We start from the raw sequence: 24,793 nt of genomic DNA, 5'->3' as shown, positions 1-24,793 counted from the left end.
TGCTTTTTTCTCTTTTTTGCAAATTCACTTCCCCACTGCTTTTGATGGTTATTATAAATCAAATACGCTAGCTTTAAAAATACGTTCTTGAATCTGTTCTGCCCCAGCTACGGACCCCAAAGAATGCAGCACACACAAACTCTATACAAAGCTTATTTTACTCAAATAACTTAGTCTTTATCAACCAAAGGCTGTTAATAAACTGTCTTAACAGCCTACCAGAATTCTAAGATAAGGTAATCACAGTCTTATTAGAGTTGGCAGAAGGCCCAGAAACAATTTTGCAGAGAATCCAGACGCGAAGGAGATTGAACTAAAGTTGTTCCCTACAGCTTGCTGCAAGCGGCATTCCTCCTTAAATAGGCTAAGGGAGTAGCCAATTAGCCCCAAGCCTTACTCTCGAGGAGACCTCCTCCTGAGGAGCCACTCCTGCCTTTTGGCAGCTCTGTGCGCGCGTGCATTGAGAGGCTCCTCCTCTTCGTCCTGTTCACAAGGAGCTTCTGGAGGTTCTGAAGGCCCTGGCTGAATCCCTGCCTCTGGCACATCTTCTCCAGCCTCCTCACTGTCCGACTCGAGCACCAGCTGCACAGGCTGCTGGCGCAGCACCACACCAGCCTCCTCGTTGTCGGAATCAGCTACAATCTGCACAGGCCGCTGACGGCCCACAACAGAATGAATGATTTTCATGTGAACTGTGTTATCTTAAAATATTCACAAAACTGCTATGCCATTCTACAAGATAGTCCTTGACTTACAACATTTCTTTTACTGACCATCAATAATCATCAATAGAAGTCTTCATGATTTCTTTTTAGCAAGGCATGGGATGTGGGTCCTTGGGTCTCTAAGCTTGGTTATTTTCATTGCCAAATTAGGTAATATTATTAGTGCACTGATGATGTTACCAAATTTGGTAATGACAGGTTGGCAAGAAAAAAAAAAAGCAAGCTTAAAGAGTACCAAGGACCCCCCAGTTCAAATCTGAGCTACAAATATTATCTTCTATCGGTAGGTCGTAGTAATACTTGTGGAATCTTTGAAGTGACAACTTTACAATGAGGAGGCTTGAGAATGTCCTATAGAGCAGAGATGGCCCAAGTCAGTCCTGATTGTTTAATAAAGTACTCACACCACTGGCCCTTTAATTTCATTGGCTGAACTGCACAAAATTGTACACTGCATGATAGATGGCTATGAAACAGAGGTGCTATTCAGCAGATTCTGACCAGTTCTGGAGAACTGCTAGCAGAAATTTTGAGTAGTTCGGAGAACTGGTAAATACCACCAGTGACTGGCCCCGCCCCTATCTATCTCCCAGCTGATTGGGAGGAAATGGGGATTTTGCAGTAACCTTCCCCTGGAGTGGGGTGGGAATGGAGATTTTACAGTACCCTTCCCCTGCCACAGTGGTGGGTTGCCCCTGGTTCTATAGAACTGGTAGTAAAGCCAACGGGAGGCTCCGCCCACTGACCCTGACATCACCAAAATGCTTCTGTGCGCGCAGCCCCGTTGCGAACCGGTAGTAAAGGTAAGTAGAACCCACCCCTGCCCTGCCACGCCCACCAAGCCACGCCCACAGAACCGGTAGTAATAAAATTTGAATCCCACCACTGCTATTAAATCATTGAAATAAGCACCAAACGTTGTCCACTTCGATTCCTTTTTATATATTAACAAGACCCACATGAAGTTCTGACAAATACATTTTGAAAGATATGCAAAAATTGGGGGGAGGGCGGGGAAATCTGAAAAGGATCATTTTCACAAAACAGTATTCACAAAATTCTATTTTCTCTCAAGAGTTTCCTGAATGGCCAAACAAAAACCAAAAAAACCCCTACAACAACATATTAAAATACAGTCATAGTTCAAAAAGAACATTTTGGATTTGGGAACAGAGATTCCAATCAGATTAAATGTTAACCAAATGGGCTCCATTTTATCACAAGTATAGAAGCTACTTTTCTTTTCTTGGTGACAATAAAGACCAAATACAAAGGCATGCTAATGAAAGAGGCAGAATTTGGTTCTTTTTTTCCCCTCCCTCTCCCCTGGAACAGACTTCTGAATCCACTTCATGAGACAGAAATAACTTCATTTAATGTGATAATTACATTAAAGTAGGATCTGCACTACTATTAGGTACAGCAGAGAGACAACGCTTCTCAAGCCTGAACTTGATTGGGGTGCGGGATTGTTCGTTTCCTTGGGCATTCTGACATGCTTTTCTCAGGCCAATGCTTGTGCTTAGCTTCTTGGTTGCAGTACAGAGTCCACACCCAAAAGACAACAGTTAGGCAAGGACAATAGTTAAATATGATTGAATGCAGTTTATATGTAATTAAAATTACATTAAATTAGTTACATATCATTAATTCCCCTTTCTGTTACACTAACAGTTGCAATCTGCTGGCAAATTTTGGAGGTGGAAAGCATATGCTAGGTTTTGGGGAGCCACATACATGCCGAGTGTCTCTGGCTGTGCACCTGGAAAATTGACACTCGGCAGACTTTCTCAGCAGACACATTCTACAGACTGGATCCTTGGGTGGTGGTCTCTGAGCTCGGTTGTTTTCTTTCAAATGTTTCATTACTCAACTAGGTAACATCATCAGCCCACAGATTCTACAGATTCAGGCAGCAAGCAGCCCTCCTCCCACACATTCTCCTCGGGCCCCCTAAGTTAGACTGCCACTTACTGGTCTAGCACAAAAAGATGTCTTAATTGCCAAAGTTGAAATAAAATCCAGCTATGAAAGTAGTTGGGGTGGTGTAAACAGAATGACGTGGGACGCAGTGGCTCAGTGGCTCAGACGCTGAGCTTGTTGATCGAAAGGTCGGCAGTTCAGCGGTTCGAATCCCTAGTGCCGCATAACAGGGTGAGCTCCTGTTACTTGTCCCAGCTTCTGACAATCTAGCAGTTTGAAAGTACGTAAAAAATGCAAGTAGAAAAATAGGGACCACCTTTGATGGGAAGGTAACAGTGTTCCGTGAGCCTTTGGCATTTAGTCATGCCGGCCACATGACCATGGAGACATCTTCGGACAGCGCTGGCTCTTCGGCTTCGAAACAGAGATGAGCACCACTAGTACCCTAGAGTTTGGAAAAACTAGCACATATGTGCGAGGGAAACCTTTATCTTTACCTTTACCTGAACAGAATGAGGGCCAGACACCTTGTTCTTCACTTCAAATAATAGAATATCTTGGCCAGCCTTAGTGGCATTTCATAAATTCACCCTCCTTCAATTCAATGCAAAGGCCCACTTGGTGGATGCCATGAAAAATGCCTTCTGTCCTCCAAAGCTGGCAGCCAGTGCAATCGTAAGAACTGTCCTCTAGGGAAACCAAACTCTTTCTAGTTCCTCTGTCCTTTCCTTGCTACCCTGGATGCTGTTCAGAAACGATGGAGATGTCTGATGATTCCACTGGATGATTCTCTTCTGGGAATAGTATCTTATTTGTGGCACTCTGTTCTTGGTCTAAAGAATTGAAAGACAGTAAACACAAGCTTTTTTTCCTCCACTTCATCTATTCTCAATAAGATTAGTTTGTGTAATGTCTTTGGTTCTCAACTCTGCCCCAACAGTTTAAAAGTTGAGAAAATTTCCTCTCTGAATCAACTAATACCACTCTATAAAGCCCTAGTAAGACCACACCTAGCTTACTGCATCCAGTTTTGGTCACCACACTATAAAAAAGATGTTGAGACTCTAATCTAGAGGAGAGCAACCAGGATGATTAGGGGATTGGAGACTAAAACATATGATGAACCGAGTGCCACATGCAGGAACTGAGCATGGCTAAGTCTAGTGAAGAGAAGGACCAGGGGAGACATGATAACAGTGTTCCAATATTTGAGGGGCTGCCACAGAGAGGAGGGGACCAAGCTATTTTCAAAAGCACCTGAAGGCCAGACAAGGAATAATGGATGAAAACTGACCAAGGAGAGATTCAACCTAGAAATGAGGAGGAACTTTCTGACAGTGAGAACAATCAACCAACGGAACAGCTTTGCCTTCGGAAGTTGTGGGAGCTTCATCACTTGAGACTTTCAAAAAAAGATTGGACTGCCATTTGTCAGAAATGGTGTAGGGTCTCTGCTTGAGCGGGGGGTTGGACTAGATGACCTAAAAGGTCCCTTCCAACTCTGTTAATCTATTAAGAACTGCCTTGAATCCAGCTCTATGCGCAGAAAAAGGCTCATAAATTGGCCATTAGAAGAGACAGCTGGGAGACGTTTTGCCTCCTTTGATTCCCTTATATAGAAATGCCCTCTTCAACTTCAGGGCTGATTGAACCAGGAATTCACTTCTAATAAGGAAATTCAGGGTTCACTCTTAATAGTTACCCCTGAATTTGGCAGGGAACCATTTTCTCCAGTGGTGTGACACCTCTTATGCTGAACGAACTGTTTGCTCCCGTTAAAACTTTTCCCACAGTCAGGACATATGAAAGAAGTCTTCGCCATGTGGATCTTCTGATGTGTAACCAAGTGTGAGCTCACGCGGAAGGCTCTCCCACAGTCGGGACATTCGTAAGGTTTCTCTCCCGTGTGAATTCTCCGGTGGATAATGAAATGAGCCCTTTGGCTAAAGCTTTTCCCACATTCCAAGCACATGTACGGTTTTTCTCCTGTGTGAATTCGCTGGTGAATCACAAGGTTCATCTTCACACTGAATTTCTTCCCGCAGTCCAGGCACTCGTAAGGTTTTAAGCCGGTGTGAATCCCTTGGTGTTTCGCCAAATGGGCATTCCGACTAAAGCTTTTCCCGCAATCCGAACACCGATAGGGCCTGTCACCTCTGTGACTCCTTTGGTGCCTTTTGAGTGCTGAGTTCTGAATGAAATTCTTCCCACAGTCTGTGCAGTGATAAGGTTTCTCTCCCGTATGGATCCGCTGGTGGTTGACCAGATGGGAGCTGTATCTGAAGTTCTTTCCACAGACGTGACAGATAAGTGGCCGTTTCACCCTAGGGATGCCTACTTTTCTTACAGTGTCCTTCTGAGATATCAAACTTCCCATGCTAGACACAGGTGCTGCCTGGGCTTGATCTGAAGGGTTTCTCTTGGAAATTTTCCAGTCCAAAAGGCATTTTTCCAAAGGAGAACTCTGAGGGCAAGCTTGCTGGAATGTCGTATAAGTGTTGCTATGCGGTTCTAACTGCACACGATTTTCAAGCTCGGAACTCTTTTTGTCATTCCCATAGGCTGTTCCATTACCTTCAGGACAAAAAAAAAAAAAAAAAGTAAGTATAATGTCAGACAGAAACTGCAAATTTAGCAATAGCAGCTCATTATGAGTCTCATTTCCCAGTGAGACTCATTTTGTATGCAGGTCTGGGTTCAATCTCAAGAAACTGGTGAAAAACGCAACTGTAACAGTAACAGAGCTGGAAGGGATCTTGGAGATCATCTAGTCCAACCCCCTGCTGACGCAGGAGACCTGTACTAGGGATTCGAACCGCCAAACTGCTGACCTTTCTGATCGACAAGCTCAGTGTCTTAGCCACTGAACCGCCTAGTCGGGCTCAGTGTATGAATTCAACTGTATGAAACCCCCGAAAAGAAGAGAATAAGAGGGCAGATTCTTATGTCCTTCCAATGTTCAGATATTGCTAATTCCACAAAGCAGAGATGATTCATTATAAGAAATCTCACAGAACACTCCTCTTGGAAGCGGAGGAGAGATCTGGGCTAGGAAATCCTTTCTTTTTTAACTTTTTTTATCTCACCGCCAAATGAAGCCTTTGTACATAATGCTAAGCAAAACTCCTCCATTAAACGCTCAACAATGGCCGTCCTGGCTGGGAATTCAGTAAATATCCAGTTTGGCAAAAACTGTACTTAAGCCACCATATAGTTTGTTTGCGGGCCTACCAGGCATCAAGTTAGAAAGTGGGAGATGGTGAGTTCTAATCCTACTTTAGCCATGCAAGCTAGCTGGGTAACCCTGGGTTAGTCTCTCTCTCTCTCTCTCTCTCTCTCTCTCTCTCTCTCTCTCTCTCTCTCTCTCTCTCTCTCTCTCTCTCTCTCTCCCCCTCCCTCCCTCCCTCCCTCCCTCTCTCTCTCTCTCTCTCGCCATCCAACCTACCTCACAGGATTGTTGCGGTGGGGAAAATAAGGGGAGGAAGGAGATCTGAATAATAAAATAAAATAAATAAATAACTAGATCTAAAGTTTTGGGTGGCTGCACTGCCCTTAGAATATTCTAACTGCAGTGGCGCAGTGGTTAGAGTGCAGCACTGCAGGCTACCTCTGCTGATGGCTGGCTGCCTGCAATTTGGCAATTCAAGTCTCACCAGGCTCAAGGTTGACTCAGCCTGCCATCCTTGTGGGGTTGGTAAAATGAGGACCCAGAGTGTTGGGGGAAATATGCTGACTCGGTAAACGACTTAGAGAGGGCTATAAAGTACCGTGAAGCAGTATATAAGTCTAAGTGCTATTGCTATTACATTATACACTATTGATGTAATTCTCCTGAAAATCTTTCATATAACCAAGAAGTCTATTTTATTTCTATTATGTTGCTTACAGGATTTCATTTCTTTTGACTCTGTAAGGTTTCTTATTTGTAATCTCTTTTTACTGTTTGAATTTGATGTACATTGCTTGGAATCATAACTACCACAACTTGGTCACTATGCAAATCTCCAAAATAAATAAAAATTTAACTGGAAAAATTGTTTCTGCAGAATGCTCTTGATACTTGAAATCAAATATATCAAATGTACATTGCTATTACCATACCATTTGATGGCTTCTGTAGTACGGAGCAAATTAGAGGATAAATGGCATATAAATGGCATTAAATTAATTAGATCAGCCACAATCTTCAATATTTAGAGGGAAGGCTGAGAATCACTTAATCAAACAAGATCAAAGAAAAAAAGAGCAATAATAACAATAGCCATTCAGTGTCATTGTTAAGTCGGGCAGCATATAGATTTTAAAAATTATGGTTGGTCACACAGCCAGCCAGATGTTTAGACTGGATTTGGCATTTTTATCCAGCTATCAAGCCATTCCCAAGAACCTGGGATATAGACAGATGCTATTATTATGGTTATATAACCTACTGACCGAGCATATGAGATAAGAACTGTTAATAAAATGTTATTTGGGAATCAGCTTACTCAACCTTTCCTAACATGGCAGCCACCAGATGTGTTGGGACTGCAACCCCCAGAATTCCCAATTTGGATGCTGTGAGAAGCAATCCCCATTCATCTGAAGGGCATCTGGCCAGGTAAAAGGCCACTGCAATAGAAAAATACAGGTAGTCCTTGAGTTACAATCACAATTGGGCCCAAAATTTATGTTGCTAAATGAAACATTTGTTAAGTGAATTTTGTCCCATTTATGACCTTTCTTGCCACATTTGTTAAGTGAATCATTGCATTTGTTAAGTTAGTAATATGGTTATTAAGTGAATCTGGCTTCCCCATTGACTTTGCTTGTCAAAAGGTCACAAAAGCTGATCACATGACCCCTGGAAATTGCAACCATCATAAATATGAATCAATTGCCAACCATGTGAATTTTGATCGTATGACCATGGGGATGATGCGAAGTGTAAAAAACGGTCATTAAGTCACTTTTTTCAGTGCCGTTGAAACTTTGAACGGTCATTAAATGAGCTTTCGTAAGTCAAGGACTACTTGTACAGGAATTACAGAATAATGGAGTTAGAAAGGACCTTGGAGGTCTTCTAATCCAAGCTCCTGCTCAAGCATGAGACCCTATACCAGGGGTGAAATGCTACCAGTTCGGACCAGTTCAGCCAAACCGGTAGTGATGGTGGCGGGTGGTTCGGAGAACCGGTAGTGACGGCAGTGCGAGGCTCCGCCCATCCATCCGGTTGTTATCACTTCCTGGTTTTAACCAGGAAGTAACCTGTATTTTACCCTCTGCAAACCGGTAAGTAAAGTAAGTAGATTTCACCCCTGCCCTATACCATTTTAGACAAATGTCTGTCCAATGTCTTCTTTAACATCTCCAGTGAACCCACAACTTCTAAAGGCAAGCTGTTCTACAACTGGAACAACCAACCAGCAGAACAGTCGGCCTTCAGAAGTTGCATTCAGAAGAAGAACGACGCTCTCACGGAGGCTGTTCACCAACCTTCCACGCCTTTATGAATTTTCCGGTGCGTAATAAGGTTGGAGCTTTGGTTGAAACCTTTCCCACAATCAGGACACATGTAGCATTTCTCTCCCGTGTGGATTCGCCGATGCCGAATCAGAGCTGACTGGTAGATGAAGCTCTTCCCGCAGTCCAGGCAGGTGTAGGCCCTCTCCCCAGTGTGAATCCTCTGGTGTTGAGTCAGAGCAGAGCTTTGGCTGAACCTTTTGCCGCAACTGACGCAGGCGTAGGGCTTCTCTCCGGTGTGGATCCTCTGGTGTTGAGTGAGGGCCGAGCTCTGGTTAAAGCTTTTTCCACACTCCTGGCAGTGATACGGCTTTTCTCCAGTGTGAATTCTCAGGTGAGCGGTGAGTGCCGATTTGTGACAGAATGTTTTCCCACATTTGGGGCAAGAATCTTTTCTTTCTCCCACGTCAGCCGGAGGGCCTTCCACAGCCTGGGTGCTTTTTCTTAAGGGAACAGGTTCATCAAAGCTTCCCTGCACGATCTGCTTCTCCTCTTGGAGTTCCTCTCTGAGGTAAGGAAGATCAGAGTTCAGGGAGTCCGTGGCTTGTAAATGACCCATCAATCTTCCAAACAGTGTCGTGGTGATGGGGTTTCCTGGTTCAGAAATATCTCCTGCAAAGAGAGTTTTTTGGACTTTTAGACCGTGTGCGAAGCACAAGAGGCCAGCTTTATGGATCAAAAGCATTCCTACCCCATTATTTCTCCATTCAGCACACTTACAAACCAAACAGCAACCCAAAAGCCAAAGTTTTCCCACTGCTACAAGAGACTGTCAGATTATTATAAAGTTTGGAATAGAATGTATGTGGCTAGAGAACAGAAGCCAAAACAAGAAATAGGAGTTTTAAATTAGTATTGATTAAATATTAACCAAAGTTACCAATTATTATTAAATTTAAATTACTGATTATAATGTAAGTATACTGTAGATATTTATTATTTATTTATTTATTTATTATATTTCTATACCGCTTTTCTCCCGTAGGACTCAAGGCGGTGTACAGTCAAGAAAAATATAGATACACAAACATCATAAAATTGCTAATTAAAATTATTATAACATAGTTTGACCCAATTAAATAGAACCTAAAATTATATGAGTAATATGAGTATTAGTAATGATATAGATATGAGTAACTAGTATTGTTATAATTGTTATTATATCATTATAGTTGTTATAACCGATAGGAAGGCAATGTAGAAGAGCGAATTATAAAAACAGAACATATATGCTGATATGGAAGGCTGTAAAACTACTCTACATTGTTATGTTTCTCTTGTTTTTTTCTGTTTTTGTTGTTTTTTGTTTTAAAGGTGAAAAATGTTTAATGAAAACTATTTAAAGAAAAAAGAAAAAGAAAGAAGCTCTCACATAAAACAAGGCAGGACTTCGATAGCTCAGCAATGGCTCCAAACACACCACAAGAAGAGGCTGATATTGTACATGCAGATAGTCCTTGATTTACAACCACAATGGAGATCAGAATTTATGTTGTTAAACAAGATGGTTGTTAAATGAGTCAAGCCTAATTTTTACCTTTTTTGCCGGGGATGTTAAGTGAATTATTGCAGTTGTTAAGTGAATCATGTGGTCTTTAAATGAATCAGACTTTCCCTATTGACTTTGCTTACCGGAAGCTGTCTGGGAAGATCATAAATTGACGATCACATGACTGCAACCACTGTAGATACAGGCCACATGTCATGTTGATCATGTGACTGTTGGAATGCTGTGTCAGTTACAGGTGTGAGGACTGGTATCATGTATTTCAGTTCCATTGTAACTTTGAACAGTCATTAAATGAATGGTTGTAAGTCGAGGACCACCTGGTGATGAAAGCTTGCAAATTCTTTTGACATTTTAATTGTTCTTAATTAGGGTACTTCCCAATTATGGACAGGTAGCTTTTTTCTTGAATCAAAATAACTACTAATTTTTATATGTCTGAAATAGGCCACCAAAATGGAGTCTTGGCATTAAAACTTCCCAGAGTTTTAAGAGGATTGTGCTGTCTGAAAGTCCATCTTCATCCATAGTTCGGTTTAACTGACCTTTTATCTAATCAAATTGTCAATATTCTCTTCCGACTTTGTTGATAATTGCTGATATAAATATTTCTTTATGTTTGCTTCCTGCCAGACTCCTGTGAGCATTGCTTGCATGGAAAATATTGTAGTCTTACTGCTTTTGGGTTTTCAGAATTGAGAGACGCAGCTGCTTTCTTTCTCCATGAAATGTTCTGACTACAATCTCCATTTGGAAACTAAGCTTGAACTTTAAACTTTTATGACTAAAAGAACTGGCCTAATGTTTACTCTTTCTTGCTTTTTTCCACTCCGTTATTTATAAAGTTCACGAGGCAGTCAAAAACTTGCACATTCTTCTGTGCCATGTTAGTTTAATTTTAATAAGGGGATTACTCAAGTTAAGATACCCTGTGGTATCCTATAAAGTAGTATTTTTACTCCACGTTGTTTAATGAAACAACTACCAGAGTTATCTAGAACTGAGATGCCACTAGATACATATTCAGCTGTCGTATACAGGTAGTCCTTAAGTTACAACTGGCCACTTAGTGACTATTAGAAGTTACAATGGACCAGTGGTAGAATTCAATTTTTTTTACTACCGGTTCTGTGGGTGTGGCTTGGTGCCAGGGGAAGGATACTGCAAAATCTCCATTCCCACCCCACTCCAGGGGATGGATACTGCAAAATCCCCATTTCCTCCCCACTCCTGGGGGAAGCAAATTGCAAAATCTCCATTCCCATCCCACTCTGGGGCCAGCCAGAGGTGGCATTTGCCAGTTTTCCGAACTACTCAAAATTTCCGCTACCGGTTCTCCAGAACCTGTCAGAACCTGTGGAATAGCACCCCTGCAAAAGACCTAACGGGGGGAGGGGGAGGGAGCATTTTGGGCGCTCGGCAACCAGGTTGCATATATGGACATTTGCAGGGTCTCACGATCACATGACCCCATTTTACTTTCAGTAAAACTGACTCATAACAAACCATGGCTTCACTTAACCATGTAGTTGCTTTTATGACTGTGGTATTCACTTAAATGACTGCCACAAAAATGGTCATAAAATTGGACCGATCATGTGGGTCACCTGATTTACAACCGTCATGAGTTACGACCCTGTTGGGCCGCCCCTACTGTGGTTACAACTTGAGGACCACCTGTATGTAATGTATAGCACAGAAATGACGCTACTGTCCCGTTTCATACATTCACAGATAGCTCCTACAATGAATGAAAATGCACTTTTAACTATACCTTTCTTATATGCATGTTTCTTTCCCCTCCCCTCAAAAAAACAAATCATTATATGCATAAAGACAGAACGTAGAGAGTAAAAATGTAATTATTATTTCAGATTATTTTAGCCATGCCTCACCGGGAATAAGTTTTGTCAAGGACTGGTTCTTCCAACATTCTTGAAAGTTCGACCTCCACAGGCCGTCCCTTTGCTCCGTATGGGTGGCCATGCCAGGCTGAGCCACTGGGAAGCCTGCTCAGAGAGAGCCCGAAACAGCCAGTCTCCCTTTGCAGTCTTGTACTCTACTCCAGCTCTTGTACCCTTTTTCAGATCAGTGGCCATTAACCGCCATGGGAAACGATTTCCCCCCTTTGTGTTTCCCCTGTCCGCAAAACAGATCCCATCCTAATGAACAAACTCTGAAGGCATGCAAGGCAGCCATATTGCTGAATGAAGGAGGACTGAGACCAATCACCCCCTAAATTTCAACTTCTACCCTCAAAATGATGCTATAGAGAGCACTGCCAGAACAACTAGACACAAGGGCAGTTTTTCCCCCGAATGCCATCACTCTGCTTAACAACTAATTCCCACAACTCTGTCAAATAATTTACTAGCCTGTGGTAAATTATTCTTCTCTTCCTTCCTAGTATCTATCTCTTCCCACTTATTACTATAACCATTTTCTTGTACCTTTCAATTTATATTGTTTCCTAGTACGATTTGATAGCTTATTAGTAACCTTGACTATCACTAAGTGTTGTATCTTTTTATTGTTGAAGAATGTATTTTATTCTCCTTATGACAGCATATACACCAAAGACAAATTCCTTGTGTGTCCAATCACACTTGGCCAATAACAGACTTGGCCAATAAAGAATTCTATTCTATTCTATTCTATTCTATTCTATTCTATTCTATTCTATTCTATTCTATTCTATTCTATTCTATTCTATTCTAAATGAGAAACCACCAGGAACTCTCCTGGAAACATCCAGGAGACAAGGAAACAAGAGTATAAAATATATAAAGGAGGTAGGGACATTAGAGGTAGTTGAGCCCAGAATTTTCATTGCTAAGCAAGGCAGTTCTTAAGTGAATCGTGCCCCATTTTATGACTTTTTTTTTCTCCATGATTGTTAAACAAATCACAACAGTTGTTAAGTGAGCCATGCTGTCGTTAAACGAAGTTAAGCAAACTTTAGAAACAGATCAGGCCTGTCGCAGCCATCTTTCCGTTTCTCAGCTTGCCACACATTGGGGGAAGGGGTGGGAGTGTCAGACCAGACAGCAGCAATAGACCATCCCGTGGGAACCCAGGTCATCTCAACAGGTGCTGGCCAGAGACCGAAGAGACACCAGAACACCTAATTGGACAATGTCCCAAAGGTGCTTTTTTCAAGAGGCAACTGGACTTTCTGGTTTTTCTTTGAAGAGGTTTTGCTTCTCATCCAAGAAAGCTTCCTCAGTTCTGACTGGATGGTGGGGAATGGAAGGATTTATACTCCTTGCAAACAGCTGGTCATTTGCATTCTTTTTATAGGGTCATTAAGACCACCTGGAGGTTTATCTGTGTCCTCAGGGTCACCTGAGTGGTGCAAATGGGTGTGGAGCCTTCTTGGAACTGTTGAAAGGACTGTGTTGTAGATTGGAGATAGACGATGTCGTATTCCTCCCCCTCTGTTGAGAGAGGGCTGTTCAATTTTGATGCAGATGGCCTCTTTTACCCCCCTTTTGAAGCAGTGATCCTTTCTGTCTAAAATATGGACTTTGCTGTCTTCCAAAGAGCGGCCTTTGCCTTTTAAATGCATCTGGACTGCTGAATCTAGCCCTGATGGGTTTGTTCTCCTATGTTGTGCCATGCGTTTATGAAGTGGTTGTTTTGTTTCCCCGATCTGCACATGGCTCGCTGCATTGTACTCCATGTACCACGTTGCTCAGTTTCTGTCTGGGTCTTTTATCCTTGGGGTGGACAAGTTTCTGCCTCAGTGTAGTTTTGGGTTTGAAGTGTGCACATATGTTGCGCTGGCTAAAGATCCTCCTTCCGATATGCCTTCCGATATGCCTGCAACGGATGGAATGACGTTGCTTCGTTTATTGTTCTTGCCATTGTCTGTTACAGAGAAGCTCCTGTAGGGTCTTTTTTGAGATTTGATGAAGGCCCATTGGGGACACAAAACAACCACTTCATAAATGCATGGCACAACGTAGGAGAACAAACACATCAGGACTAGATTCAGCAGACATCATCTCTCTCCAATCTACAACACAGTCCTTTCAACAGTTCCAAGAAGGCTCCACACCCATTTGCACCACTCAGGTGACCCTGAGGACACAGATAAACCTCCAGGTGACCTTAACATACTGCTAAAAGAATGCAAATGGCCAGCTGTCTGCAAGGAGTATAAATCCTTCCATTCCCCACCATCCAGTCAGAACTGAAGAAGCTTTCTTGGATGAGAAGCGAACCGTCTTCAAAGAAAAAACAGAAAAGTCCAGTTGCCTCTTGAAAAAAAGCACCTTTGGGACAACCATGACCTCCATAGACTAATTGGGCAATGTGACCTGTGACACTGAGGGAGGGAATTATCTACTCTTTAATTATACAGAAACCACGGGAAATATTTAGAGCTGGTTTTATTGTTATCCGTGCTGAAATGATGTACTCAATAAAACAGTTCTTTGAGAAAGTTGAAAGTCTCGGAGTGCTGAATTGGTTGGGTTCATTAGTTGGAACTTTGACATCTGGCTTCCCCCATCGATTTTGCTTGTCAGAAGCTCTCTGGGAAGATTGCAAATGAGAATTCCAGGATTCCGGGATGTTGAAACCATCATAAATGCACGCTAGTTCTCAAGCACCCGAAGTTTGATCGCATGACTGCGGGGTTGCTGCAGTGGTCGTTAAGGGTGAGAAATTGATCTTAAGTCACATTTTTCAGTGCCATTTTAACTTTGAACGGTCGTTCAACAAATGGTTGTAAGTCGAGGACTACGGTAGCTGTAATCGGGACACACCAATTTTAGCTGGCTTTACAAACAGCATGCTTTATTAGGGACTGCTGAGGGATATCAATAAACTTTGCAGTTGACCTATAAAAGATCAGGAAGGACATATAAAGTGATATGAAAGCATTTCCTTTAATAAAGTTAGTTAGGTGCCGTCAAAGCAACCTTGACTCCTTGTGATTCTAAGACCGAATACTCAGCATCTTAACCTGCCTTTGGCAATATCTGAAAGTTAATCCAAAAATCTTCTTGATCCTGATCGTCTATTTTATCTGATGTCTTCCTTTTCTGCTTCTCTTTTCACCCTTGTCAAGAATAATAACTCTATCTATCCTTTCATCCCTCACATCGTCTGTCTAAATAAGTGAGTTTTTTGCTTGTTGATCTTTGCTTCCAGAGATCAACAGGCCTTTGTTTGATTAACGGTTGATCAACAGCTGTTGATCAATCCATGTGCCTTTAGCAATCGCTTCCAAAAACCATAATTCAAAGGCATTGATCTTCTTCTTTCTCTCATTCCTTCCCTGAATCCAACTTTCACAGCCACTCCCAAGTATGAAGGTGGACAGCTCCAAAATATAATAAATAAAAAATAAATCACCACTGGAAAAACCAATGTTTTACGTGTTCTGATCTTTGTTAAAATTGAAATGTCCTGGTCCCTTCGTAATTTTGTTCATGATTGGTTGTTTATGTAAACCATGTAACACAGAATCTAAAAGAAAAAAAAATCCAAGTTTTAATAATACAGGAGATAATGGGAGAGATAACACTTACCCAGGGACAATACATGCTTATAGTTTTCCTGCATGACATCCTTGTAGAGGGCTCTTTCGTTCACATTCAGCAATGCCCACTCTTGCTCCGAGAAATGCATGGCCACCTCCTCAAACGAGACCTATTGGAAATAGGCAACATCTTTTAATTTCCAATAGACCCCTCTAGCAACCTCATAGTCATATATTGCCTGGTCTGAAAACACATGGAAGTTTGGAATGGGGCCAAGAACTGAAGGAAGAATCTGCCGAACAAACGATCTGGGTAGGGTGATAAGAGCAACATATTTCTCCTGCTCATAAGGACTGACAGCAGGGTATGATCCAGTTTTTCTGGGCTGGAGGCTATGCTTTGAGTGATTTGGGGTCACAAAAACTAAAAACCAGTGTGGTGCACCCAGAACTAAAATTCTATTTGGCTGCATTTCATTTACATATGTTCTAAATTTAATACACATAAGATCAATTCCCAATCATGTATTTAATATTTTATTATATACCATATTAAAAATTAAAATGTGGCCAGTGGGATACTTGTGGTCTTCCCGTCTCAGGCTGTACACCTCTAATATTAGATTATTACTAGATAAAGGAAAATAAATGAATACGCTCTTAACACTACCGAATAATAGTTCAGCTGCCATACCTTTTCTTTCCTTTTTTCCCCTGTCCTGCCCCCCAAACTCAACAGCACCAAGAATCGAGGCTATGATTTCAGCTGAAAACATAGCTCTTGAGTAGAGTATATGTGGACAACTGTTATTTGTTTGTTTGGTTTATTTTTATCCTGTCACAATCTTGGCTATCACAATGCCACAATAAAAAAAAACTACAGGATTTAAACAACCTACCCCACACTTTGCAAACACAAAATCAAAGCTAGGGAAAATAATAATTATAATAACAACAACAAGAGGCATGGGTGATTTTACTGAAAGTTTCCTCAAAAAAAGCTGTTTTTAATTACTTTAAGTTACCTGGGAGGCAGCTTAAATATCAATGGGGAGCCCATTATGTAGTGTTAGTGCTGCTACAATAGAAAGCAGCACCTTTTAACGTTCTCTCCTCTGGCATTCCAGAAATGTGGATTAACACATTTAACCTTTGGGACATCGTTTACGCAGGCAGAGTGAGTAAAAATATGAATAGTGCTTATTTAAAAGGGATCTGACCCAGTGGTGAAATCCAAATTTTTTTACTACCGGTTCTGTGGGCTTGGCTTGGTGGGCGTGGTGTGGCTTGGTGGGCGTGGCAGGGGAAGGATACTGCAAAATCTCCATTCCCGCCCCACTCCTGAGGAAGGATACTGCAAAATCCCATTCCCTCCCCACACTGGGGCCAGCCAGAGGTGGTATTGGCCAGTTCTCCAAACTTTTCAAAATGTCTGCTACCAGTTCTCCGAACTGCTCAAAATTTCCGCTACCAGTTCTCCAGAACCTGTCAGAACCTGCTGGATTTCACCCCTGATCTGACCGCAGCCAAAATTGCCAATTAAAAAAAAAAAAGAATTAGTGCAAAGGAAGGAAAATATCCTCTAGTGCAGGGGTCTCTAGTACAGCTTTGCTGCCTGGGGAATTCTGGGAGTTGAAGTCCTCCAGGCTTAAAGTTGCCAAGGTTGGAGACACCTGCTCTAGTGTTTCCTTTTCAGATTGTTGAGCCGTGTAAACTATATTTTGTTACCCAAAGAGCACACTTCAACATTTTTCACACGAATAAAGCATATTACAGAGACACGTGTTTTCTTCCATCTACATCTTGTGTTTGCATTTTTGTTCTCCCAAGTACAGCCTGATGTATATAAGATGCTTACCTGTCGAAAAGCCACAGAGCTAGAGTAGGGTGTTACCAAAAGTAAACAAGGCGCGATTTTGCTTTCTTTCAGAGCAAGGAGGATGCCTGGAAATTACAGAAAACATTAACATGAGACAGTAACTAGTTCGTCTATTATCCTCTCTAAAAGACAGTTTGCATGCATCTAGAATCCCTGGTGTTTAATAATACAGAAAACAACAAGATGCTCACCCAGTGACATCACATGTTCAAAATTCTCCTTCATGACATCTCTGTAGAGGACTTTTTCACCAACATTTAGCAAGGCCCACTCCTGCTCTGTGAAATACACAGCAACCTCTTCAAATGCCACCTACACCACCAAAAAAATGACATCTTTATTTCATAATAGAAGAGCTTCTATTCCTACCCTTAACACAATCACAGTTCACCACGGAGCTTTGCAAAATTATGAAAACTGGGAGCGAGGCTAAGCACTAGGGCAAGGGTGTCAAACTCAAGGCGGCAGATCCGGGTGCTTAGATCTGGACTACGGGCCCACCCTTGAAACAGTGAAGGACCGGCCCGCGTTGGCTTTGCCAGCAAAAATGGAGCTCGGGGAGGCTCCTTGCAGCCTGCCTGGGCTCTATTTTCCGCCGTGACAGTCTCCTGCAGCCCTCTGCCAGCAAAAATAGAGCCTGGGGTAGTCATATGCACACCCCCCTGGCTCTGTTTTTGGCTGCATGCAGCCTCCCCAAGCTCCTTTTTCGCTGGCAGAGGGCTACCGGAGGCTGTTGCGGTCGAAAATGGAGCCTCAATGAATGATGTCAAGCCTTCTACACCCACCCTGGCCATGCCACACACCCTGGACCTCTGAGGTCAAAGACAATCCTGATTCGGCCCTCAATGAAATTGAGTTTGATACTTCTGCACTAGGGTTTATATAGTTCAGGCCAAATGGTTGTTTGGCTTGTTCTATCCTGATACAGGCAGGATATAAGTGTTGTGGCCTGTCAGCGGCCAGCGGAGCTGGTGGCAGACTCAGACAGTGAGGAGATTGGGGAGGAACATGGGCCAGTCCTGGAGTCTGGGGAAGGCTCTGATGAGTGCTCTGCGTCAGAGGCAGAGATGGGGCCAGGGCCATCGGACAGTTATCAGCTGCCTTCGGAGCTGGATAACAGTGGGGCAGAACAGCTGGAGCCTGTTCCCGATGTGCGCATGCGCAGAGCTGCCAGGAGAAGAGAATAGCTAAGGCGCCGACTCAGGAGTAAAGACATAGGTGGACGGTAAATGGCCCCTCCAATAGGGAATAAAGAGGAGCGAAAGGGGAGGGGAGTCTGCAGGAGAGAATTAGTTCAATTCATTAGGGTGAAGATCTGTTCCCGACTTCTTGCCAAGTAATTGCTGCTACAGCGTGGTGTTTGGAAGATATCAGCCTGGCAACTCTCCAAGCCTGATAAAGGTCTGTAGTTGTGAAATCTCATGAAAGACTGTTTGCCGGGATTTTGCTGGAGAGGAATTCCCTTTAACCTAAATAAAAGAGGTTTTATCGGGACGAGGTGTCTGCTTCATGCTCTTGGGAAGCCTAGGTCAGAACAATAAGTTTATACTTTGCAACTGAATGAATTAAGAATGAAGAACTGTGGAAGCAAGCGAATAACAAAAAGAAATCATATAATCACACAATTGCCCAGGTAGTCCTTGACTGATCATCACAATGGAGCCTGACCATTATGGTCATAATGATGGTTGTAAAATGGGTTACCGACATGACGCAAACACAGCAGTCACAAACCTATTCACTGATATTCCTATTAATCTGCTAGAATGTGAAATTAAGTGTATCGTATAATATAGGTAGTACTTGATTTATGCAAACAATTGAACTCAACATTTCTGATGCTAGGCAAGACCGTTGTTAAGTGAGCTTTGCCCATTTTATGACCTTCCTGGCAACAGCTGTTAAGTGAAACATTGCAATTGCTACACGGTTGTTAAGGGAGTCTGGCTTCCCCACTGACCTTGCTTGTCAGAAGGTCGCAAAAAGTGATCACACCATTCTAGGACACTGCAACCATCATAAATGCATGACAGCTGCCAAGCATCCACATTTTGATCACATGAGCATGGGGATCCTTGCAACAGTTGTAAGTTTGAAAAACGATTGTAACTTTGACCAGTCACTGAATGAATGGTTATAAGTCAAGGACTATCTATAGTTTACATACTATATTAAGTCTCTTTTCTTTTGTGTTGACTTCTTTCATGACTTTTGACCACATGCCGGCACAGTTTGGTTAAGAATCTTTACCTGTCTGTGATAGCTTGCCATATTTCTCTAGCCTTTCAACTTGGTAATGACTGCAGTGTTGATTTAACTTTGTCTTCTAGTACTAGAGATTTGGAAAATCTTCAGAGAATATCTTGAATTTTGGCATTCCTAGTACTACTGTACACAGAATTTCAATAAACTCCTTCGACCTTCTGTGAACCAATTACCGTATTTTTCAGAGTATAAGATGCATCAGAGTATAAGACTCAGCTTAGTTTTTTGGGAGGAAAATACGGGTGGGGAAATTTGCCCACCAGGTTTTCTTCTGGCTAGCGTCCTTAGTCTAGTCAGCTTCAGCACATTAGTTTGCTGGTTTTTATCCCCTGCTTGGGGATAAAAAACAGCTTCTAAAGCACAACTGATCTTTGGAGAGAGAAGCAATGAGAAAAGAAGGCAAACCACCGAGATTGCTTCACTCTCGCTAGCACCTCGCTAGGGCTGAAAAAAAGCTTTGAAAAAGCTACATTCGGCGTATAAGACGCACCCAAAATTTCAGCCTCTTTTAGGAGGGAAAAAAGTGCGTCTTATACTCTGAAAAATACGGTATTTTCTGTTTATGAAGAGTCCTTAGCATGCCAAGTCAAGGACGGAATCTTCTAAGTTCAGAGATCTTCTGGAAGACTCTCCTTGTTTTCTCCCATGTCTGTTTCCATCTTTGATGTTGTAATGCAGGGGTCCCCAACCCCTGGGGCATGGCCCACTGCCGAGCAGTGGCCTATTCGGAACCAGGCCACGTGAGAGACGGGCCAATGTGTGTGCACAGCTCCACTCATGTGAGCAGCACCCCAAAAGCTTCTCTTCTCTCTTGTGTGAGTGAAGCTGCCAGTCCACCACTCATGCGGCCCCGTTCCCCTCTCCCCCCTCCAGCCAGATCACCAAGCCACAAAGGTTGGGGACCGCTATTATAATGAACCTCATCTAACAGTCTCTGAAATGTTTTAAGTTTCTTCTTGAGATCTTTGTTCTTTCCTCCCTTTGGTTTTTCTTCTCTTCTTAGCAATTTTCACTACCTATTCTGACATTCAGATTGCTTGCTTTCTTTCTTTGACTCCCTCTTTTCACATTCAACCTTTAACAATTTATTTGATCTCATTCCATAGTTCTTCCTGTTCCTGACCAAGGAGACTCATGACTTCAAAGCAATTTCTGATGTTCTCCTTGAAAATGATGGATCAGTGAGCTGAATCATATCTGAAAACTAGCTGGTTTTGTTCTTCCAATTTAGCTTGAATTGGAACTTGCACAGGAGCAGTTTATACATATGTTCCACAGTCAGTTTCTGGCCATAATCGTTGCTGTAATAATTTAGCTGATTCACCTCTTTGTAACAATAACACAGCCAATCCTTTTCCAGTACAGGAATCATATTGAAATCATCTCCAGTGGATGACTAACCAGCCTCTAGTCTAGTGATATGTTAAATCTATTATCTTTCGGCATTATTCCCAATGTTAAACTTTACTGGAATACATCTGCAGGGTACATGTACAGTAGCTGAATAAAAAATAACATAATTCCATATTGTTATATTTGAACCACTGGATTTATTGTTCTATTAAAGTGATAAGGCAATACATTATTTTCTATACACTCTCACAGAGTGTATAAAAATACACTCTTTTTGTTGGGAGGGTCATCAGACTTAATACCTGGGGTTAGTTTACACATATCAATTTCCTTAGCCAAAAGAACATTGCCCATGGAGCCTATGTTCTTTTTGCTCACCTAGGCAAAAAGGATAAAAGGGGGACAGCCACTGTGTTCCCCTCTGAGGCATTTTTGCTCTCCAAAACAAAGCCAAATAAAGACCTCTTGAAAACTACCTACCTGAGGAAGTTCCATCTTGCTAGAAAGAAGCACAGGAAGTAATCCAGGGAAGCAGAGACTGTAACTTTTTATCTGCCCAGAAATTAGAGAAGAAACAATTTATTATAGTACAATGGATGAATCCCATTAGTCCAGTGGTGAAATCCTCCGTGGGTTGCCACCAGTTTGCTGCCCACGCATGCATGGTATGTGCCAGATGCACGCTGCGCGCAGTGCACAACAAACACGCTGGATGTGTAACACACTGTGCATCAAATGTGTGTTTCACACGGAAAAAGGAGCCATTTGAAAGTAAGTAGAACAGCGAGGGAGGGGAACAGTTGTGCCGCGTGATTTAGATTTGCTAGAAAGCAGGATTTCCTGCTTTCTAGCGAATATAAATCGTATGGCACAGCTGATCATTGGAAATACTGGTTCCGACAAACCGGTACCTTTTTTGACTTCCGGTTTGCCCAAACCAGTAGCTTTTATTACTACTGGTTTGCCTAAACCAGTGCGAACCGGTAGCATTTCACCCCTGCATTAGCCCTATAGTAATACTACAATTCCAACAATCAAACCTAGATGCCAAAGGTGGATTTTTAAACAAGAGAAACTCCCCCCCCCAAGGAATGCAGAACTGCACATATGTGTACTATAAAAGCCAATGGGTTTAAAATTTATTTACAAATAAGAACAGTTGGTTTATTTGGTTTTCTTCAAAGAAGCAAAAAAAAAAAATAAGGTATTCATTTCCAATAAAGCTCAGCAATTGGTATTGGATGCTTCTCTAGATTACGGTGTTTTTCAACCTTGGCGTCTTGAACATGTTTGGACTTCAGCTCCCATTCTCAACACCAAGGTTGAGAAACACTATTCTAGAAGCTAATCTACAGTCCATAAGCAAGTCTTATCAATCCAAACAGGGCAGAAGGGGCTTGGGCCCCAGTAAACTGAAAAATCCTGTATGGAAGAAAAAGTATATTCTGGTGGTAGCTAATTCTCTGATGAGAAGGAGCAAAGCTGCAGTACAGACTTGATGTGATCCTGCAGCCGGGGGATTGTCTTTCAAGATGTGACAGACAAGATGCCAAATCTCTTCAATCCCATCAAAAACTACCTCTTTCCAATAATTCATATGAGGGTGAGCAGCTCTGACAAAAGAAGCTCTAAACAGATCTCCAAGGGCTATACAGTCCCGGTCAGGAAGGTGAAGAAACTGGGAGCACAAAGTACAATCCTCGACTTAACCACCACAAATGGCACCAGATTTTCTGTTGCAGCACACTACTAGAAGGGGAAAAAATGAGAGACATCTAAAGAGATCTGTATGGGCATTTTTTAAAACAAAAAGGCCACATTTATAGGAAATGGAAGAACATATAAACAAAGGATATAAGGCAGTCAGCAAATATTGCTGGAAGTACTTCAATACAGCTAAATTCAGAATATGCTCAAGTTTGGGAGAAAGGCCAAGAGGATGTCAGTCTGTTGTTAGGAGAAAGGAATAAACAGGTGACTGTACGAAGGTAGAATCTGTTACCTCATCTTTTACATTTCACAACTCTCAGAAGGAAAACAAAGGCCTAACTGGCCACTGTTGTTGTGCCACACGTGGAAAGAAGGGGTTACAATTCAAGGTACACAAGAGGAGGGTAGAAGAACACGGAGCTAATTTGACAAATTTAAGCTTTCCAGAACCAGGTGACTCACTCCCTAGAATACAGAAATTAAGCAAAACTGTTAACAGTGGCTCTTGTGACTGCCTGTAAAACTGGTATTCCAGGAAACTTGGAAGGTAGCAAATGTCTCTGGCCTCAGAAAAAGAAAAAGAAAGAAAAAGAAGAGATTCTGGAAAATTACAGATCTGTAAACTTGATGTCTATATTCAAAGTTTTGAAGCAGACAGTACTTGGATAGGAATGCAATAATTAACTAGAGCCAAACTAATCTTTTCTTCTTTTCTGACAGAGCTATTATTTATTTATTATCCTGCCTTTATTTTTATAAATAACATCACTATATTTTCAATAATAAAATAGTCAAATATGAGCTAGGTAGATAAGATGATAGATGACTTCATTGGTTGAATAATTGCATCTGAGGGCTCGTATCCTGGGCCATTCAATCTTTTTATTAATAACTTGGATGAATGGGTTCAAGGGATGAGGATTACATCTGCAGATGACTCAAAGGTGCTTTTTCCAAAAGGCAACTGGATTTTCTTGGTTTTTTTTTCCCTTTGAAAACATTGCACTTCTCTATCATCCCAAAAGCTTCCTCAGTTCAATTCTTCAAATCCTTCAGATTCAGAAGCGAAATGTTTTCAAAGGGGGGGGGGGGAACCACGCCTTGCTTGCCTTTTGGAAAAAGCACCTTTGGGACAACCATGACCCAGATGATTGAGAATTTCTATAAAAATCTGCAGATGATACACAAGGCAAGGAAGAATGACTAACACGAATCTAGAAGATAATAAGATGGGGGCAAACTTGGCTTGGTGTTCATGCGTTTTAAAAGGATCTTGGTCTTCTAGAATACATTTAATAAATATATATGCCTCCCAGCGACTCTGGGTATCTTATCAATGGTTTAAGCACCTTTAAAAACAAGCAACCACACAAAACGGACTAAACAAAGAATCGACAAATGCACAAAGCAGTCCTTCTGCCCCCCCCAACCCCACCCCAGGAAGCCAGCAAAGCAACTCAAGAACAGCGCAGCCCAGGGAGCGCGGAGCAAATTAAAGTGTTGGATCAGATCCGGAAAGACCCAGGTTCAAGTCCACTTTGTGCAGTGATGACACCCTCTTTTTTCTTGCCAACAGATCTACCTCACCGGGCTGTTGTGTTGTGTGCAAAAGGCGAAAGAGAAAGAAGCACTTTGTGCATCGCCTGGAGGGAAATCCACGTTCAATGCACAACGAATGCACAAAATATGCAACCGTAGGTTGGACACACACACACCACTTGCCTCCAGCGACCTCCTATTACATTGCAACCACACACAAACACACACACCCGGCTCGCGACTATAAGGAGCCCTTAACCAGCCGGCAAATCTAGTTCCCCTGGGTTTCCCATCGAGTTCCTTGCTTAAACCCGGTACCTTCGCCTCTCCTCCTTCTTCCAGCAGCTGTTAACGATCCAAACGGGAAAGCCGAAGCGCCTCCGGCCCGGGACAACCAGGCGGCGCTGCGTCTAAAATGGTCGGTAATTGACAGATGGGGCGGTGGAGGCGGCGCCTCCTTTCGTTAGCCATGAGAGCGCGGCGCCCTCTGCTGGCCGGCTGCCTCCCTGCAACGAACTTGACTCACCCCGGGTTCTGCCATTGTCCGAAGCGGCTCGGGAGCGGTGGAGGTGGGGGAGGACGTATTCGAGTTTAAGGACAAAAGGGTGCATTTTCCTCAGTTTAAGTTTCCTCAGTTAATTTTTTTTTTGGATTTTTTTTTTAAATTTAAAACAAAAACAAAACTTAAACTCACCATCATTCAAATACAATTACAGTGTGTCGATCGGTTAGAATTTTTTTGTGCTCAATCCCTTATCCCAAAATACCAATTATTTGATTTCTCTTACTTAACAGTTTTAAATATTATACTCATTTAGCCATTGTCTGGCAAAAGAAAACCTTTCATCTATTTTTACCATTACATTAATTTCATATTTCATCTCCATGCTTTATTGCCT

The 24,793-nt window shown here is 42.2% G+C and overlaps 1 protein-coding gene across 1 annotated transcript; it reads right to left on the bottom strand.

Moving 5' to 3' along the window:
* Window positions 1-1,643: 1,643 nt before the first annotated feature.
* Window positions 1,644-24,334, bottom strand: LOC117674031 (uncharacterized). Its single transcript, XM_034431819.3, has 7 exons — window positions 24,213-24,334; window positions 21,126-21,197; window positions 17,219-17,339; window positions 17,007-17,092; window positions 15,198-15,318; window positions 8,124-8,762; window positions 1,644-5,222 (listed from the first exon to the last, which is right to left on the bottom strand). Exons 2-7 carry the CDS (start codon window positions 21,138-21,140, stop codon window positions 4,327-4,329), a joined length of 1,878 nt encoding a protein of 625 aa, XP_034287710.3. The 5' UTR covers window positions 21,141-21,197; window positions 24,213-24,334; the 3' UTR covers window positions 1,644-4,326.
* Between the last annotated feature and the right edge of the window lie 459 nt (window positions 24,335-24,793).

This window comes from Pantherophis guttatus, chromosome 2, assembly GCF_059756535.1.
Source record: "Pantherophis guttatus breed Tessera chromosome 2, ASM5975653v1, whole genome shotgun sequence".
Lineage (NCBI taxonomy): Eukaryota > Metazoa > Chordata > Lepidosauria > Squamata > Colubridae > Pantherophis > Pantherophis guttatus.
The sequence above is the reverse complement of the archived record's forward strand: the minus strand, read 5'-3'. Positions and strand labels throughout refer to the sequence as shown.

Excerpts from the sequence above, each read along its gene's own strand:
- LOC117674031 (XM_034431819.3), bottom strand. Across the intron at positions 17,093-17,218 it reads TGAACATGTGATGTCACTGG|GCATCCTCCTTGCTCTGAAA; the intron begins GTGAGCATCTTG and ends TGTAATTTCCAG. Across the intron at positions 5,223-8,123 it reads AATTCATAAAGGCGTGGAAG|GTAATGGAACAGCCTATGGG; the intron begins GTTGGTGAACAG and ends TTTGTCCTGAAG.